This window comes from Aquila chrysaetos, chromosome 7, assembly GCF_900496995.4.
Source record: "Aquila chrysaetos chrysaetos chromosome 7, bAquChr1.4, whole genome shotgun sequence".
NCBI classification, from domain to species: Eukaryota; Metazoa; Chordata; class Aves; order Accipitriformes; family Accipitridae; genus Aquila; species Aquila chrysaetos.
In genome coordinates this window covers 25,886,065-25,905,090 of record NC_044010.1, presented here as the reverse complement: position 1 = coordinate 25,905,090, position 19,026 = coordinate 25,886,065, and the positions used below count along the sequence as shown (strand labels likewise).

Here is a 19,026-nt window from a genome sequence, read left to right as displayed (position 1 = left end):
GAGTCAATTTGCATTCTATTCATATGTAATCTTTAAAACATTTAAAAAAAACCCAAAACACTATAGTGAACATCCAGCTAAAACTAAAGAGGTTTTCTAACATATATTTACTAACATAGCTTTCACACTTTTTTATGTTAAGTCTGTTACACATATCACTTCTTTCCTACTTGAAATTGCCCAGGCTACTGATTGGATATGGAAATATCATGTCCCCAGAACACCAAACCTCTATACTCATGAGCCAATAACCTAGGCAAACAGATTTTAACGCTTCCTCTGCAAATTTACTGTTTTCTTCTTTTCCATAAGTTAGTAGAGAGAGGATCTGTGTTGCATTTCCAGGCCTCCACCATCAAACTCCTCAGCACAGAGTCCCTGTCTTGCAACACTAACCAGAACACTGAATATCACTTTCAAAATAGTTTCTTTTACAGCTTTCAGTTTTTAAAACTATGTGCATGTGGCTTGAGTCATAACTGCTGCTATGATCAGCTAGTTTGGACACTGGGTATAGAAAAGAACATACTCTACTATGGTCTGATGGAAATGCTATCGATTTCATCCCTACTTTCTGTTATTTACACCTCTCCCTGATGTGAATTAGCCAATGTTATGTCAACCAGCTCAGCATCCAGATGGAGTAGAGAATGGAAGAAATATTTAAGACACACACCATTGTCTTCTCTAATCCCTTCTCTTCAAAATGAAGTACATCTCTACAACATTATCTTTATGTGTAGTTATACTGTGCACTTACAGCCCAGTATTTTCCCCCAAATTCTAGACTATATTTATATCATGATTACAAAACAAAAATCTTCCTTTTTATTGTAAAGAATTTATAAGAAATTGATTCTATTTATGACTCCACTAATTGAAAAAAAAAAAAAAAAAAGATACTTTGCTTAAAGTCACCTAATTTCAGCTTCTTAGGAAGTCATTGTTACTAAGGAAAATAATAACATTCCATCCAGGTATCTAAGTTTAAAAGTTCAATTCATTTCCACTTAGTCAACATCACCTGTACATGCTGCTTCATCAACTGTGAAACTTTCTTCTACTTACTTAGGTACCTAAGTATGGGTACAACTACCTAACTTCAGGCAAAGAAATAACGAACTTTTGCAACATGCTCTTAAATCATTTGGAGATTGGCTTTTAATCACTTTATTTTGGTGGTTGTAAGGCCTAATCTTTCACTTTATAGTAATACTTCTAGTGGTGATTCATTTTTCTTGCTTCCACACACCACAAGAAACCATTCTACAGGCAAGTATCATCCACATGGGCAGAGGTGACTCATTTATGACCAAAACAGCCCAAGAGGGAACTTACCTCTTGTTCTTAAATTTGAGAATCAAAGGTTTAGTCCTAGGTTTAATTTTCTCCTCTTCTTGAGAGGATTTGGTCCCATATCATGTACCTCTGAGAGACTGGTCTTCATCAGTTTGCTGTAATGTTTGGGTGCTCTCAACCTCTCAAACTGTTTTTCCACTCTGTCTGTCCTCCCTTTTTAGTTGGACAGAGAGGCAAAGAAACAGTACTGAATAAAGTCCTTGTTCACAGAAGAGGTGATCTTAATTCAAATCTTCATCCTGAATCAGAGGATGTATGGATCACCTGCACCATGGATAATACTCTGACTAGAGGGCAATGAGCAAAAGAATAGCTAATAGTTTCTTTTTTAATCAAATCTTCATCACTATTCTTACAAAAGGGAATCCAGGATTTCACACAGTTCTACCATAGCTTACATTTTTGAGTATAGCATGTATAAGCTTTGGAACAGATCTTATTTGCAGAAATATAAACGTTATCAACTCTCGCTATATAATAAAGAATACATTTAGAAAGCAACATACTCATATACTGTTTGCAGAAAAGAAACATCATACATGGAAAATTCTGCTATTCTCAAAATAAATCAGCAAAGCTACAACAATTTCAGCCCCTATATTCCTCCTGGAAATGTATTTCCACTGTAAACCCTAAAAACATATGTAAGAGCAAGCAGTAATATTATTGAACTAATTACTAATGTCATAATTCTCTATATTCATGTCTCCCTACAAACTCTCACAAAAACTTAAAAACTTTAAACTGTAAAATTATGTGTTATGTGGTGTGCCAGGTCTCATGAACTATTGCTATATCTATGTTCTTTAGCTGCAGTTCATTCAGCTTTGGAGACTTTGTATGCTTCTTGCTATGTGTATAGATCTTAGATCTTTCTGTAGATTCTGTAGGTACTATTGCAATATAAGTAAATAAACAGTAAAGTTCTAAATTCACACAGTTTCTACATACAAATACTATCATGATAACTTTTTTTTTTATACCAAGCTTTGATTATCCTCCAAAGTAAGTATTACTGCTTATTTTTTGGAAAAAGAAACATGGTGGAAATACAGCCATGAGCATTTAGCGGCCTACAGATTGCTCTGTCTTTTCTTTTTTTTTTTCCTTTTCTTTTCTGAATCCAATTCTTTCATAGGTTTTCCTTTTCAGAGAGATCTACAATTTTTTTTTTCTTTCTGATTTTTAATATTACTCTAAAAGCTATTTTAGGCCAAGTTTAATACATTCAGCTTTGTGTAGGAAAACGTATTTATTCATATAAATGAAACAGAAAATAGCACTTAATTGATACGACTCTACATGAGCAACCATGTCAGAATCGCTCAGCTGGCAACTCCTTCTCCTCCTAACACTGTGAACTGAACTTTAGAGGTTAGCGTTAGCATTCTTGTCTAGAGTCATAATAAACGTATGAAGAACCAAATTTGTGGATATAATCCACCAATAAATGATGTGAAGTCAGACCATAGTTTGCAATTTGATGTTTTAGGTTAAATACAGGTGCTTTCTCCGCTCAACTGCATATATGTATCATATAGAAGCGAAAGGTGTTCAAAATGTAGGTTCATATCCATGAACATAAATAGCAGCAGCAGAAAATCTCATTCAGCATTTTAAATGCTATCAGATGTGCTGTTGGAACCGTACATAACCAGAAGTCAAGGTAACGCAGCACCACAATGCACAGAGAGGAAAGCAATTTGTTGGGGGGGCTTCACAGTGCATAGGGCATGTACTGTTATATTCTATCACAATATGTAGAATAATCTCCCATTTGCTTGCCACTGTCTGTATACTATCTACAACAATCTAAAGAATTCTGCTTCAAAGATTGCAGCTTGACTATATGGATTAAATAATACCTGTGACAGAATCTGCTCTTTCTCCTGATATTGTCTGAGAATTACATAATGACTTCTGTAAACTGGGGTTTGCCGAGAAGGACCAGTCAAGGACAAAGCCTTTAAAACTCAGAACCTAATAGACATGATTGAAGTAGTTTCATTGAAAAAATGACATTAAACAGAATGCATAGAAAAAAGAATGCCCTTTATGAACTGTGTCTTTTCTGGACAATATATGAAGAGATATTTATTTTTCAGCAGGTCAACCCTGACTTTAAGAGAGAGGTTGAGCTAAATGCTCCACTTGTCTTAATCCATTCATATTCTTTCTTAGAGGTTTATTATAAACTAATAAAATATATAATGCCACTTTTCAGATAACTCATTATATATTTTACTCCTCATAGAAATAAAATGTTAAAAATCTGTAAGTAATACTGTTAATCTTAATAAAATGTATCTGTGACTTTTGGGACAGTTAATAAAATATGTTAATGCAATGAAGGTGAATATGAAAAATCAAATGTGTTTTTTTAACAGTAAATGACAAAATACTGAAAAATACAGGGTGAACTGAACTACTATATATTACAATGTGAAAATCAAGTCTTGCAGTGATTGTCTATGTTCTGTGAATGATTAAAACCAATAATCCAGGTTTTACATATTTATATACACTGATACTATGAAATGCAATGGATTCTGTTTACTCAGTATAGTAGGTTTTTTTAAATATTAAGCAATTACATTTATAGGAAAACAATACTAAACAGACATGACAACTATATTAACCAATTTAATCAGGATTTTTTAGAAGCTGATATATTTTAAAATAGAGTATGATAATCAAGTAAAGCAAGAAGTCAATTCAACAATTTTTACTCCTTACCATTCACAATAACAATTATGTCCCGAAAGTCAATTTCTCCTCTGGCTTCCACTCTTCCTTCACATCTGTATACTCCTTCATCACTTTTATTGATGTTAAGAATTTGGAGATTATTGTTTGCTAATACTGCAAATCGATCTAGAAAGGCAAGTAAGAGATTAAGTGGTGTTAATAAATCAAGACAACACAAGGAACACTAACTTAAATGAGTAATATCTACTTTCTCTGTACAATCAGAATGCTCATTGACAAAACATTTGTCGATTTAAAAGTAAAATGTCAGCTGAGAAATTTATTTTTTTCCCACTCCAAAATACATTGCCATTTCCTAAAATTGAATCTGGATTTTCCATCCATAACTTCCTATTTACTCTGAGGAGTCATCAAATCCAAGTTAAATTTATAAATTATTGCAAAATGACTGGAATATTCATGAACACCTACACAGAATATAAAAAAGACTGAAGAGATGGAAAAAAGACAAATTGAGCAATTTATAATAAGTAAGAAAATGCTTCTTCCCTCTCTATCTAGATTAACCAACTGTCTTTGTGCCCATTTTATGTCATTTAATAATTTCTCAGCTTGCTTGCTCTCCTTCCCTCCTCCTGTTCCTTTGCTGATTCACTATTACTCAGTCAATGATGTATCTCACCACAGTCTAACACTTCATAGAAATGGGTGCGAAGACATAATCCAAGAAACCACCCTACCTTCTGCATAGTCCAGCATAAAGTGAAATTCAATAGACTTTTTGAGTGGTTTAAGTTCATTGAAAAAAACAGATTCTGAACAAATGTGCATCTACTTTCCTGCACATGCAGCAGCAAAATTATAATCCGCAAGAGTAAATTGAATCTGAATTTAATTTTTCTCTCCTTTCTGTCTGAACTAGTGTATTGGGTTTACGTGGCAAGATGTTGGCAGCAGGAGGGCTGCAGGGGCGGCCTCTGTGAGGCAGGGCCAAAGGGGAGGAGGTGCTACAGGCACCATAGCAGAGATTTCCCTGCAGCCCCAGGAGACAGCATTGCAGTCTGGGGAAGACCCCATGCTGGAGCAAGTTTATCCTGAACAACTGAAGCCCATGGGAAGGACCCACGCTGGAGCTGTTATGGACCGACCACAACCCCCATTGCCCATCTCCCTGCAGTGCTTGGTAAGTAGAGGAGTCGGCAATGAATGAGTGAAGTTGAGCCTGGGAAAAAGGACAGGGGAGGTGTTGCTCTAATTTTGTCTTTGTGTTTCATCATCCAAGTCTATTTAACTGGCAATAAATTCAACTAATTTTTGCCAATTAAAATCCGTTTTGGCTGTGCTGGTAATTGGTGAGTGATCTCCCTGTCTTTATCTCAACCCACGAGCTTTTTCATCTCATTTTCTCCCCCTGTCCTGTTGAGAAGGGTAAGTAAGAGAGTGGCTCTGTGGGTGCCTGAAAGCTGGCCAAGGTCAATCCACCATAACTAGTCAATATTAATGGACTCTTTTGAGAAGAATTACTTCCTGCAGTCTATCAGTGACCCTGAAGAACAATTTTAAATGGGGCCCTGAACAACAAGCCTTTGAACAAATTAAGCAGGAGATTGTTCATGCAATAGCCCTTGGGCCAGGCCGGGCAGGACAAGGTGTTAAAAATGTGCTCTACACCGCAGCCTGGGAGAATGGCCCTACCTGGAGCTTCTGGCAGAAAGCACCAGGGGAGACCCGAGGCTGACCCCTGGGGTTTTGGAGTCAGGGATACAGAGGATCCGAGGCTCGCTACACTCCAAGTGAAAAAGACATATTGACAGTATACGAAGGAGTTAAAAAGTGCCTCGGAAGCAGTTGGTACTGAAGCACAGCTCCTCTTAGCACCCCGATTGCTGGTGCTGGGCTGGATGTTCAAAAGGAAGGTCTCCTCTGTACATCATGCAACTGATGCCACATGGAGTAAGTGGGCCGCACTGATTACACAACGAACTTGAATAGGAAACCCCAGTTGCCCAGGAATTTTGGAATTGATCACAGACTGGCCAGAAGGCAAAGATTTTGGAATATTGCCAGAGGAGGAGGTGACGCGTGCTAAAGAGGCCCCTCTGTATAATAAACTCAGACAATGAGAGGCAATATGCCCCATTCACTGACAGATCCTGTTGCATTGTGGGAAAGCATCGGAGGTGGAAGGCTGCTGTATGGAGTCCTATACAAAGGGTCACAGAAACTGCTGAAGGAGAAGGTGAATCGAGTGAGTTTGCAGAGGTGAAAGCCATCCAGCTAGCGTTAGACATTGCTGATCAAGAAACACAGCCAGTGCTCTATCTCTGCACTGGCTCATGGATGGTGGCAAATGCCCTGTGGGGGTGGTTACAGCAATGGAAGCAAAGCAACTGGCAGTGCAGAGGCAAACCCCTCTGGGTTGCTGCACTGTGGCAAGATACTGCATCCCGGCTAGAGAATCTAGTTGTAGAAGTACATCATGTAGATGTCCACATACCCAAGAGTTGGGCCACTGAAGAACATCAAAATAACCAGCAGATAGATCAGTCTGCTAAGATTGAATTGGCTCAGGTGGATCTGGACTGGCAACATAAGGGTGAATTATTTATAGCTTAGTGGGTCCATGACACCTCAGGCCATCAGGGAAGATATGCGACATATAGATGGTCTCATGATCGAGGGGTGGACTTGACCATGGACACTAACGCACAAGTTATCCATGAATGTGAAATGTGCTGTAATCAAGCAAGCCAAGCAGCTAAAGCCTCTTTGGTATGGACGACAATGGCTGAAATATAAATATGGGGAAGCCTGGCAGATTGACTATATCACACTCCCACAAACTCACCAAGGCAAGCGCCATGGGCTTACAATGGTGGAAGCAACTACCAGATGGCTGGAAACATATCCCGTGTCCCACGCCACTGCCCAGAACACTATCCTGGGCCTTGAAAAGCAAGTCTTGTGGCCATATGGCACCCCAGAAAGAATTGAGTCAGACAATGGGACTCATTTCCAAAACAACCTCATAGACACCTGAGCCAAAGAGCATGGCATTGAGTGGGCGTACCACGTTCCCTATCATGCACCAGCCTCCAGGAAAATTGAATGATACAATGGACTGCTAAAGACTACACTGAGAGCAATGGGGGGTGGAACGTTCAAACATTGGGGCACATATTTAGCAAAGGCCACCTGGTTAGTTAACAGTGAGGGATCTACCAATCAAGCTGGCCCTGCCCAATCAAAACTTTTATGCACTGTAGAAGGGGATAAAGTCCCCATAGTGCACATAAAGAATATGTTAGGGAAGACAGTCTGGGTCACTCCTGGCTCAGGCAAAGGCAAACTCATTTGTGGGATTGCTTTTGCTCAAGGAGATCAGTGATGGACTCACGCGTTGTGGGAAAATAACTGAAGATTGGCGAGGAGAATTGTAAACATGCTCAAGTGACATGCAGCTGGGGTGTCAAAAAAAACATATATATACTAATTGTTGTTTGGTCTTGTGTACTTGACAAGTGGAACATCTGTATTTAGATAACATAGGCTTGTGATAGACTCAGAGGCACCCTATCAAACAAGCTTGAGATTCCTGCCCTAATGTGGGAAAGATCAAAGCACAGTGGTAAACTATGCCTGTGAAAATCTCTGATATACAGGTGAAAGCAGCAGGTTTGAAATCTCTCTCTCCAGCAAGGACCAAGCTCTGTGGTACCTGCATTCCCACTTGTGTGCCTCTGCCCTGGTGCTGCCTTGGAGATCCCCTGGTTAGCAAGGTAATGAGAATAAATTTACTCTTTGCATTTCATCCGTGGTTTTGTGGTTGTTCCTGCATCCTGCCTACGTCAGCTCACACACAGGTACTATGGAACACTGTGCTGGTTTTGGCTGGGATAGAGTTAATTTTCTTCATAGTAGCTAGTATGGGGCTACATTCTGGATTTGTGCTGAAAACAGTGTTGATAATACAGGGAAGTTGTTGTTACTGCTGAGCAGTGCTATACAGAGTCAAGGCCTTTTCTGCTTCTCACCCCAGCCCACCAGCGAGTAGGCTGGGGGTGCACAAGGAGTTGGGAGGGGACACAGCTGGGACAGCTGACCCCAACTGACCAAAGGGATTTTCCATAATGTATGACATCATGCTCAGCATATAAAGCTGGGGGAAGAAGAAGGAAGGGGGGGATGTTCAGAGTGATGGCATTTGTCTTCCCAAGTAACCATTATGTGTGATGGAGCCCTGCTTTCCTGGAGATGGCTGAACACCTGCCTGCCAATGGGAAGTGGTGAATGAATTCCTTGGTTTGTTTTGCTTGCGCGCAGGGGTTTTGCTTTACTTATTAAATTGTCTTTATCTCAACCCATAAGTTTTCTCACTTTTACTCTTCCGATTCTCTCCCCCATCCCAACGCAGGGGGAGTGAGTGAGCAGCTGGGTGGTGCTTAGTTGCCAGCTGGGGTTAAACCATGACAAACACTCAGGAGGTTCAGAGCAGTGGAATACACTAGTAATACAACATAATACTTAGAGATGGTGTGCACACAGATAAAGTTCATTGTACCATGGATATTCTAATAAAAATTGTGTCCTATCCTAAACAGATTATATTTGGAGGATGTGGACAGTGACTGGGCATTATAGTCCTCCAGATCATCACTATTTTCTGGACTCAGCTCACTCAACTTCAAATGCCTAACTCAGAGGAACAGTCATGCCACCTTCAGTCAAATCAGTAGTATGGATGGCAAGAGGGATCGCCTATGTCTTTTCAGTGCCTTATAATTAGAGCTTGAGGAATTTTTGGCTTATGTTTTCCAAATTTTCATATGTTCTAGGGTATGTACCAGCCTATAACCCACAATGTCTAACAAAAAGGTTAGGCACAGCTGTTCTGTCTAAGACTAGGACATGACTAAAGACCTGTTGAAGAAAAAAAATCAAAACTTTAGGCAAAAGCTGAACACAAAGACTTCTATTAAATATGTCCCTCATAAAACTAAACCAGTCATTCTCTGCGGGGGGGACTGTAATTTTTTCTTCTAGACCAAATGTAAACACAGCTTGTTAACCACCTTAAAGCTAACACTCACCTTTGCACATCAGTTTACACAAATACATTTAAATGGTCTACCTTGGCTTTGTAGAACAACGGCACCACATTTTCCACTACTGTAATTAGAGCTGTGCAAACTACTGACTTGAAGTGGGAAAGCTAGCTCTCAGAAACTATGCTACACTGAGGAAGCAGCAGAACTGGATTGCCGCAGCCTACCCAATGTGATCTAGAGGGTTAGTCTGGCTCATTTGAAGTCTGTCTTATGTAATCTTTCAGAATAAGAGAGAATGCTTTTTTATGGACCACAGCAATCACAAGATAACATGCAGTTCCCTAGAATTGTAACTAGATGGATTTTCAAAAAGTAAATTCTAAGTTTTCCAGAGCCTTTTATCTCATATAAATTGTGGTCTTGAAGAGAATAATTTTACATACTAAAAATAGCTACTCGGGGAAAAAAAACCCTAATAGAATTGCATACTTGAGAATATAAAACAATAAAATATACCAAAGCATACAGGAAACATGAAGGATGCATCAGTCCCCAATACTTTCTATCCAGTTGTATACAAGATACAATTTTCAACATGCATTATAGTTACATACTACTCCTATGCTATGTTTATAGAAAATTGTTAATCTGATAGTGGAATTCTGACATACCTTAATGATTTGAGTAGTGACAGAATAAAACATGCATATTTATAGAGATAGTGGGTAATATATATGTAGCATATTTGTATTAACAGGGGCAGCTAACCTTCTTCTGAGGTCAACTCCAAACATAAACTAATATACAAATGTCTGTACATAAAATTTCTATATTTGCTTTAAGCAATGTAGAAGGAGTTGTATTTAATGTCCTTTGAAGCCCCAGAATTGTGCAAAAACAGAGCGAGTCACTTACGACTCCAGATAAGAACTGATCAGTGAAAACCCATTCACTTTTATAGCTAGTAAAATGTCCCTGACTCCCATACAATGGAATTATGAGTCATGACAATTCAGCTTTTGATAACAATAGAGAAAAGATTAGAACATTCCCAGAAAATGATGCTTTATATATTGCCCTATTAAATCTTAACATAAGACCAGACAGACTTTTGGAAGTCATTATTCACCTAGGTTTGTTTTGTTTGTTTTTTATTTTGCCAAAGAATGAAGGACAGCCACTCCCACAGTTTTTTTCTTACATCTTTGTTTGTAGAACTCAAAAGAGAATATAAATCCTAGGATGATCTAGCAATGGAGCACATAAGGTTTTGGGAACATACAGAAACTGATTCAGAATGGTGAGAGGCTATTTCACCTATAGCTATTTCAGCTATAGACTTACTACACAGGAAAAATCTTTAAATATTCACTTCTGATTTTGTGCACAGGCCTTCTCGGAGAAGAAATCAGCTTTCTGTTCAAATGGAACATACAAATATACATACTAGTAACTGTCAAGAATTTCCAAAACTGAAATAGTCAAAAGCTTGTGCTGCAAAAATCCTGCGCTGCAAAAATCCTGCTAGTTGTAACACATACAACAGAAGAATGGTCAAGAATATAACAGAAAAGCCATGAAATTAAAGCAATGACATTATCTCATTTCTTCCTATTATGCCAATGCTAGAATGCTTAAAATAGAAGCTGCTTTCTCATGCACCCCAAATAAACTGCAATATACAATTCAGTTTGGATAGGAAATTATTCAGTATTTTAGCTTACTATGAACTAGAACCCAACAAGAATAGTTACTTCTTTTTTAATAGGTACCATTTAAAATATGACAGAAGAATTTGATGTTATCTAATTTTAAATTACGCAAACAGGTTACAGGTACTGATCATTCTTTGGAGATTTTGAAGCTGGAAATGTAACATGAAACTAAGTCTTTTGATTTCTCAAGGCATGAAAAAAATTTCTTAATTGTAAGACTTTGGGTACACTCTTTTTCCACCTGCATTATAAAGCCATATATACATAGCCAAAACTCACAATGTTCACAATGTCCTATTTTTACATGATTTAAAACGTTGCTTCCTCCCATGCATGACTGCAGTCTTATTTGGATACTACTGTAGATCAGAACATAAGGAAGGTATTCTGCTATTTAAATTAAAACTTGTTTCTCTCATTGTACTTTTTCACGTTGTAAGCATTATGAGACAAGTTCATGCATTGAAATTCAAAACCTCAGAATTTTCAAGATGTATGATTTTGAAAAAGAAAGGAATAGTTGCTTTATTTCCTTTGCTAATCCTACAGCAACCAGATTGATTAGAAAAACAAATAAAATGGCAATGATAAAAAATTTTGAGAGAGATCTTTGAGGTAGTTTTACTTCGTCAAGCTGAGCTGCATCCTTGAAAAAGACTTTTTGCTACATTGCCAAATCTTGTTTTGTTTTCAGAGTTCTTATTTTTCAAAATCCTCTATGTCTCACCTACATTCACTGTTTAATGATATATATTAAAATTTCAACCCATTTTTTCTAAGGGTAGAAGTTTGCTATTTCTTCTTAGTCCCTGTGTCTAGATGACAGAAGGGATAGGATATACTAAATAAGAAAGAAGTTTAATCAAAACTTTCTTTCATAAGGGAGAGGAGTCTGCCAGAGTCCAGAAACATCAAACAAGCTTCCCCCCCCCCGCCAGCAACTGCTCCACATTTGTTTATGTGATTGCATAAGAGACCAAATATAACTTTTCATTTTCATTTTGAAATAAAAATATTTAATTTCTAAAGAACAAGAATTTTAAGCGCATACACTACAACCTTGAGTTTTAGTACATGCAGAGATAAAAACTGATGAGAAGGTGGATAAGCTAGTTCACCAACAATGGTAGTTCCATTTCCAGAAAATGTGGAAAGTCCTGTTTTCCACAAAGGCAAAGAAGACTATTGAGACAGCAATGAAAAAATGGTTCATAGTTTTTGACAGGGTAAACCAAATAAATTCTATATGCCTAATTAATTGTCTCTCTACAGGCTTAGAACTTGCATGTGGGGAAGGTGAGATTCAACTTCACATAACTTTATCAGCCTAGCTGTTAGGGAATCTAGCCTAAGCAAACCACCTATATCCCCAGTTGTTTGTAACTCAAAAGATAACTTACGGTCATACAAGTAAACTCTCACAAAAGTGCAAAAAGCCTATCCACCCAGGATTCTCTGAGATACTGTGCAAGTACACCAAAGTCAATTCAGTGTTTGGTCAGTGTCATAGCTTTGTGCGGACAGTGAAGTTTACCTGTGTATGTTTTAAAAGTGTGTTCAACTCCTACATACATGGCAGCCCAGGAAGAACTCCTGCGAAGGAGCTCCCAGCAATCTTTTGGTTATTTGGACCCTCATGTTACATCTAGACAAAATTCCCAACTGGAAAAAACGACGCATGAAGGAAACCATTGCATACGGGTTCTCTATAGACCACAAAACCTCGTTAAATTCTAGTTAAGCTGATGGTTTAATCAAAATCAATCCTCCACTATAATGTGATTAGTCTTCTTTTGCAATAATATTTTAAAATTAATTAGAATGTATATCTTAAAGAGTTACCAAAATACTAACTGTCAGCAATAGTTGTGACTTCCTCATTCCGATACAACCAGCTGACAACGGGAGCAGGTGAACTAGTAACACGGCAAACAACTTCTGCATCTTCTCCCTGCCTGAACTCTTGTGGAGATACTGTGTCTCGGAAAGTGAGCTTTTCTGAAAAGGAAGAAAACAGAATATAGTAAGTGTCTTCCAGTTCACTTAGCATTAAAATTATATGTGACACCAAATCAGATAAAGATGACTATTAAGCCTTCTCATTGTGATAATACAGAATTATTTCCATAATAAATTTTCCCAGATAAAACTCAGATGGTCCTGGACACATGACTTCTACTCTGTCTGTAGAAATAATTTTACAATCATTTTGCATTATGAAAATCTTTCTTTTATTTATATAAACTGAGCATGTTTTATAAATATATTTTTCATTGTTTTCAATGTTCCAGAGCCCAGTTTTGAAACTCTAGGTTTTTAGAGGTTTATATATTCATGTTAATAGTCTATTTACTCTCTTGTGTGTTTTATTCCTCATGATGTTATTATTGAATTAAAACCTCATGTTTTTATTCCATCAAAACTTCCATCAAAACCACCAATATTATTTGGAAAAGTCTTATTAAAAAGGTGGAACTTTAGCCTCACTGACTGTGAAAAACATCAGCTGAGCAAAACACAAAATCTTAAAAGTGAGTGGGAAACTATGTGGGAAAAATTACATAATATTAAATCATAAGAAATTGTAGCATTTTTTTTTAGGAAATAACAATATTTTTTTAGACCTGATGAGGCTTTTAGTTTTTCCAACCCAAATAACCAAACTTGATATTTAATTTTGTTAGTGGGTTTGGTAAGTTCAGTATTATTAGAATTTAGTGCTATAAGTCCAAGATAGCATTCATCCATAATCTCATACAAGATCTAATGTAGAAACCAATTGCCTGACAAAAAATTCTGGAAGAATTTCTTGCACACAGAAAAACAAACCTATCTAGGTTCTCTAGGATCAAAGACTGCCAATTACATTTCAGAGGACACTTTGGAGAACATAAGTCAGAGATGCAACTCTACCTCCAACTTTTTGTATTGATACAAGTGCAGACTCAAATAATCCACATAGTTCCCACAGCAGAGGGAGCACACTTATATTATATACATCTCTAACATACTTTTACAAAATATTTGTATAAAATGTTTGAAGTATTTGACCATATGTAAGTCAGAAAAAAAACTTTTACAGACATCAGTGAGTGCTGAACCAGACCCTAGGAGTACAGTGTATCTTGCTTTTTCCTTACAATACATCACAAATACCAATAATGAAACTTTTATATGTCAGTTCCCATAAACCTTCACATTTCTTGTGTAGGTCTTTGGGTTTACCTAACCTCAGAATTACTAAAATTACCACGTGGAAACACTTCAAAAGGTTTCAATTTTGCTCAGCAGTCTGCTAATGGAGTGACTGGCAGTTTTAAGCATACAAATGAATTCCACAAAACTTGAAATCCTTTGAACTGCCAGCTTTCAAGCTGTCATGTAATCGCTTGTAACTGCGATCACCATTTTAATTGGTGTTTTATCAATAGATTTTTTTAAAATTGTATGTCTTTTGTTATCTGAGTTGTCTGTACCTTTCAGAAGCAGTGCTTTATGATTCTACTCTGTATTTTCAGTCTCATTGCAGTTCCTCAGTACTCAGACCATCCACAACAAATTTTTTAATGAATATTAAAAAACTATTCTCCAATGAAATTAGAGAATAACTCAGCTGAAAGGCTGCTAGCATACGTCCCACCCTTTCACCAATAAAGACCTTGCCTTATACCTTCACTGTGTACTTGTTTAATGTATTGCTTTTAGGCATTTTTGATTGATCTAAAAGAGTACAGTACAATGTAAAATTATTTAACTGAATTGAAAAAAAAAAACCAACAAAACAACCTCTCAGAGAATCTTTTACCACAACAGAATGTATTTACTTTTCAAATATACTCCTCAACTAGTTGTTTGAAACTGAAATGCATTTTGGTTGCTTATCACATTAAGCTTCAATGCTTTATGACAAAATTCCATTGTAAGGCCAAGAATAGGAAAAGACTGACATAAAAATAACTAATTCAGTCTAAACTCCACTTTTTTTAATGACATATATTGCACTTCCTGGACTTTTATTTATGCACATATTTGTAATAGATTGTAGATGTATTTGTAAAAGAATTAGGTTGACATAACTTTTTCTCATATTTCCTCTTTTCCATGAGGGGCATACAGTGCACCCTCATAAGATGGCATTCTAATATACAAAGGAAAAGTGATCTACAATATTACAAAGTGGCCATGCATTTCATTTAAGTCTTCACCATAATATCTATTAACTAAACTCCAGGAGATGCAATTATTTGGAAGATAAAATTCAGAGCCTAGGAAGATATTTTGATAGGCTTTACTTTCTCAATAGCAGTGGGCTTTAAAACATAGTCTTTCATTTATTAATTGATAATATTTTACTTACGATAAATTTCTAAAACAACTGTAGCTTCTTGAGTTTGTCCTTTAGCATCAGTTGCTTGACACCGATATATACCAGCATCTTCTATATCTGCATTATAAATGGTTAGACGTGATCGAACACCTTCTTTCTGAACAACCACTCTTTGACTAGAAACAATCTTCTCTCCTTGTGGATTGTACCAATCTATGTTGTCAGGCTCACCAATGGCTACAAACAAAACCAAAAACCAATCCAACATTAGAAGTTCATGTAGACATTATGCAACATATATGCCTACCCAATGCACAATGTCTATGCAATATTAGAGAATTGCTAAATTATGAGAGTTGTGAGAAAGTCTGTAGAAAGACAAGCAAGGCAAAGCTACAGGCAGATGTTATCCTGGCTCAACAATCATACTAGTAGCTCAAGGGTTCAAGAGGGAAAAAAATAAACACAGAAAGGTATAAAGTCTTAAAGGAAAGAAACAGGCTGTTCAGCAGCCACTGGATCAACAGGTCAAGTCATCAGTCAGTTGCGTTATCAGTGTAGTCAGGCCATGTGTCATTGTCAACAGAAGATGGCAACTCAGCAACATCAAGAATCCACATCAGGTAGCTGCAAATGCAAACTCTTCTCCTCCTGACTGGTATCTGCTTCACTAGAAAAGACTCTTTGGATGTCTCATGAGGTTGGAGAGGATACTAAAGCTTAGCCTAGTATCTTATTTAACTCCTTAGTTTAGACAAGTGAAAATATTTTAACTAAAGAAGCATCCTAACAGATATAAACAACCTGTACTGATATAGACAATTTAAACTGATTGATTCAGAGACTGAAATGAATAGTTTCTGGACTGGAAATGTGAAGCCAGTGAAAATCTACTATTTATTGCAATTTTCACAAGTCAATGTGAATATACAAAAAATATGCTAATTTAAATTAATCTTGTGAATCAATTAATTCAGTTTCAAATTATGTAGAAGGTTCAAAATGTAACAAAAAATACATAGATACAAGTAAAATGAATACGTACCTGTGCATGTGAAGAACTTGGATTCACCCACACTGAGCTCAACTTTGCTAAGTGAAATTGTAACTTGAAGTAGAGCTGAAAAATATAAAGAAGGTTGTGAATGCATTTTGGCATTTATCAGTTTAAATTTTATATTTTCAGGTTTTGTATTTTCTTATTCTATACTATAGAATCTCTTGAACAAATCTGAAAAGTTTCAGCTAAGCATTGTATCCTTAGAACTGAAGTATATATAGAGGTGGAAAAAACAATAAAAATGAAGGAAAGATTTTACACAAAGGATAACAGCCTCATATCCTAAAACTGAGGACAAAATTAAAGGAAAAAAGAAAAAGGCATAGAAATACACATGAACATAAAACCAAAAACTCAGTGAGAATAAGGTGACTGGGAATACTCAGCACAGACTGACCAAGGCTAAATCATGCCTGACCAACCCCACTGCCTTCTAGGATAAAATGATTAGTTTTTGTGGATGAGGGAAGAACATTGGGTGGCAATTACCTTGACTCTTGACTTTACCAAGGTTCTTGACGCTGCCTCCCACAACATTCTCGTATTCAAGTGTATTTGGTATAAATAGCAAGGTTTTGGTAGCAGGGGATGGTTGCAGGAGTGACTTCTGTGGGAGGGAGGTGGGGGTGGCACTGCGACAGACACAGCCAGTTCTAGCTGGCTCTACAATGCACCTACTGCAGGACGCAGCTGAGACAGTTGGAGGAGTTTGTGGCACATCTTAGAACACCACGACAGAGGAACAAGAAGGCCAGAGCAATAGGAGGTGCTCCATGGCACAGTTGGTAACACCACTGAAGGGACTGTGACCTATGCATAAGCCCCTGCTAGAGCAACTACACCCCCAAGAGCATTGTGGCCTGTGGATAACCGACAATAGAACAGAGGAAATGAGTTAGAAGAAGCAATGGAAGAAAAGAGTGAGAAAGAAGGAATGGCAGAAAGAAACCCCTATGTCTGCACCCCAACCTCCTGCATCACCCATCACCTCACTGAAGGGACTGAGCATAACCTTCATTGATGGTGACAAAAAGTGGAGTGGAGACTAGGAACGGGGAAGGAGAGGTATCTGGAGCCTGGGAATGGGGAAGAAAGGTGTTTTCCCTAAATGTTTAAGTACTTGTTTTCTTTGTTTCCCACTACTTAAATCAGTAATTAAATGTTTATGTTAATGGTTGATAAATAAAGTTAAATTCCCCAGCTAGAGTCTGTTTTGCCCACAACAGTAATTTGCCAGTGATTTTCCTCTCTTTACCTTGACCCATGAGTTTTCTCACTCCCAATCTTCCTATTTTCATCCCTGTCTTGCTGGGGGTGGGGGGGAATGAGCAAGTGGCTGTGTGGGTGCTTGGCCCAACCCACCACATCAAGTTAGGGTGTTACAGTCTGGATGAGTGCACAGATAGGCTGATAAAAAACCTGTTGGATGGTTAGGCTTAGAGAGCAATAGCTAATGGGTCATACTCTACCTGGAGACCAGTAACAAGTGGGGTACTGTAGGGTTCTGTTCTGGGATCTGTTCTATTTAACACCTTTATGAATGACATGAAGGAGGTCATTGACCTAAAGACACTGGAAGAATTTATCAACACAAACACCATAATATTCAATGATGATACATGCTAAATTCTGCGCCTGAGGGGGAATAACCTGTTGGGAGTCATACAACCAGTGAGAAGAGGCTGGGGGGAGCTAAGCTTGTTCAATCTGCAGAAGAGAGAGCTGCAGCAGAACCTATCAGCCACCCGCTACACCTATGGGGAATTCATCAAGAAGATGGAGCCAGACTCTTCACAGTGGTATATGGCAGACAGACAAAATACAAGTTGGAACAAGAGAGGTTCAGGCTGAGCATAAGGAAAACCTTTTTCATGATGCAGACAGCCAGACAGTAAAGCAGATTGCCCAGAAAGATTATGCAGTCTTGGTTATTTCAGTTTTCAAGAGCTCACTGGATAAAGCCTTGAACAATCTGGCCTATCTTTGTAACTGACTCTGCTTTGAGCAGGAGGTTGGACTAGAGACCTTCTTAAGTCCCTTCCACCTTGAACTACCTTATTGTCCCACAACCCCATGAATAGCCTACCCAACACAGCCAGTATTATTGATGAAGGGCTTATTTATGCAAAATAACTATGTACTCTTCAATAATCACAATTCCAGCATTATCATCATCCTGAGTAGCTGCAGCTCTTTAACATCCATTACCTTACAAAATTGGACAATAACAAGGATGAAGTCAGTCATGTTAATTTAAAGCTCTAATCAAGACAGAAAAAGTCAAACAGACAAAAAAAGGACTCACTTTTTAGAGATGAATGTATATCTAAATTTTCATTCAGTAATTTACATAGTAGGGAACTGGGGTGTATCTGAAGGTTAAAAATTATTGTTTCAACAATCTAGGGGTTTCAGTCTTGAAATTATGGTCTATTCTGTGTATGTGGAAATAGTTCACCTTTTTGAAAACTGCAAAACAAGGGTACACTGAATGTCCCAATCTCACTAGACTCCTTTTGTATAATTGGTATGAAGGCCCAACAAGACAAACATCTCTAGAGGTGGGGAGTATTACACTCCAAACTAAATTTTTAGTGTGAGAAATTTTAGCCATGTATATGTTAGAACTCTAAAACCTGCTAAAAACCACAATGATTTGGTTCTGTTGATAGTAAAAATTAAAAAAAAAGATGAGCACAGAAAAAATCATTATCTAAGTAGTATTCCATACATATTAATGTGACAATTATTACAATTAAGAGAAAACCATCATGAAATAGATTTGCTATTAACTGATGTACTTTCATG

General features: G+C 37.5%; 1 protein-coding gene across 1 annotated transcript in view; it reads right to left on the bottom strand.

The window, feature by feature from the left end:
• NCAM2 (neural cell adhesion molecule 2) overlaps nt 1-19,026 on the bottom strand; it is a 338,699-nt gene that overhangs the window by 136,839 nt on the left and 182,834 nt on the right. Inside the window, exons 2-5 of the mRNA XM_030021121.2 lie at nt 16,204-16,278; nt 15,189-15,395; nt 12,686-12,829; nt 4,096-4,233 (exon numbers count right to left, since the gene is read on the bottom strand). Coding sequence (XP_029876981.1) covers nt 4,096-4,233; nt 12,686-12,829; nt 15,189-15,395; nt 16,204-16,278 — 564 coding nt within the window. The remainder of the gene's footprint in view (nt 1-4,095; nt 4,234-12,685; nt 12,830-15,188; nt 15,396-16,203; nt 16,279-19,026) is intronic.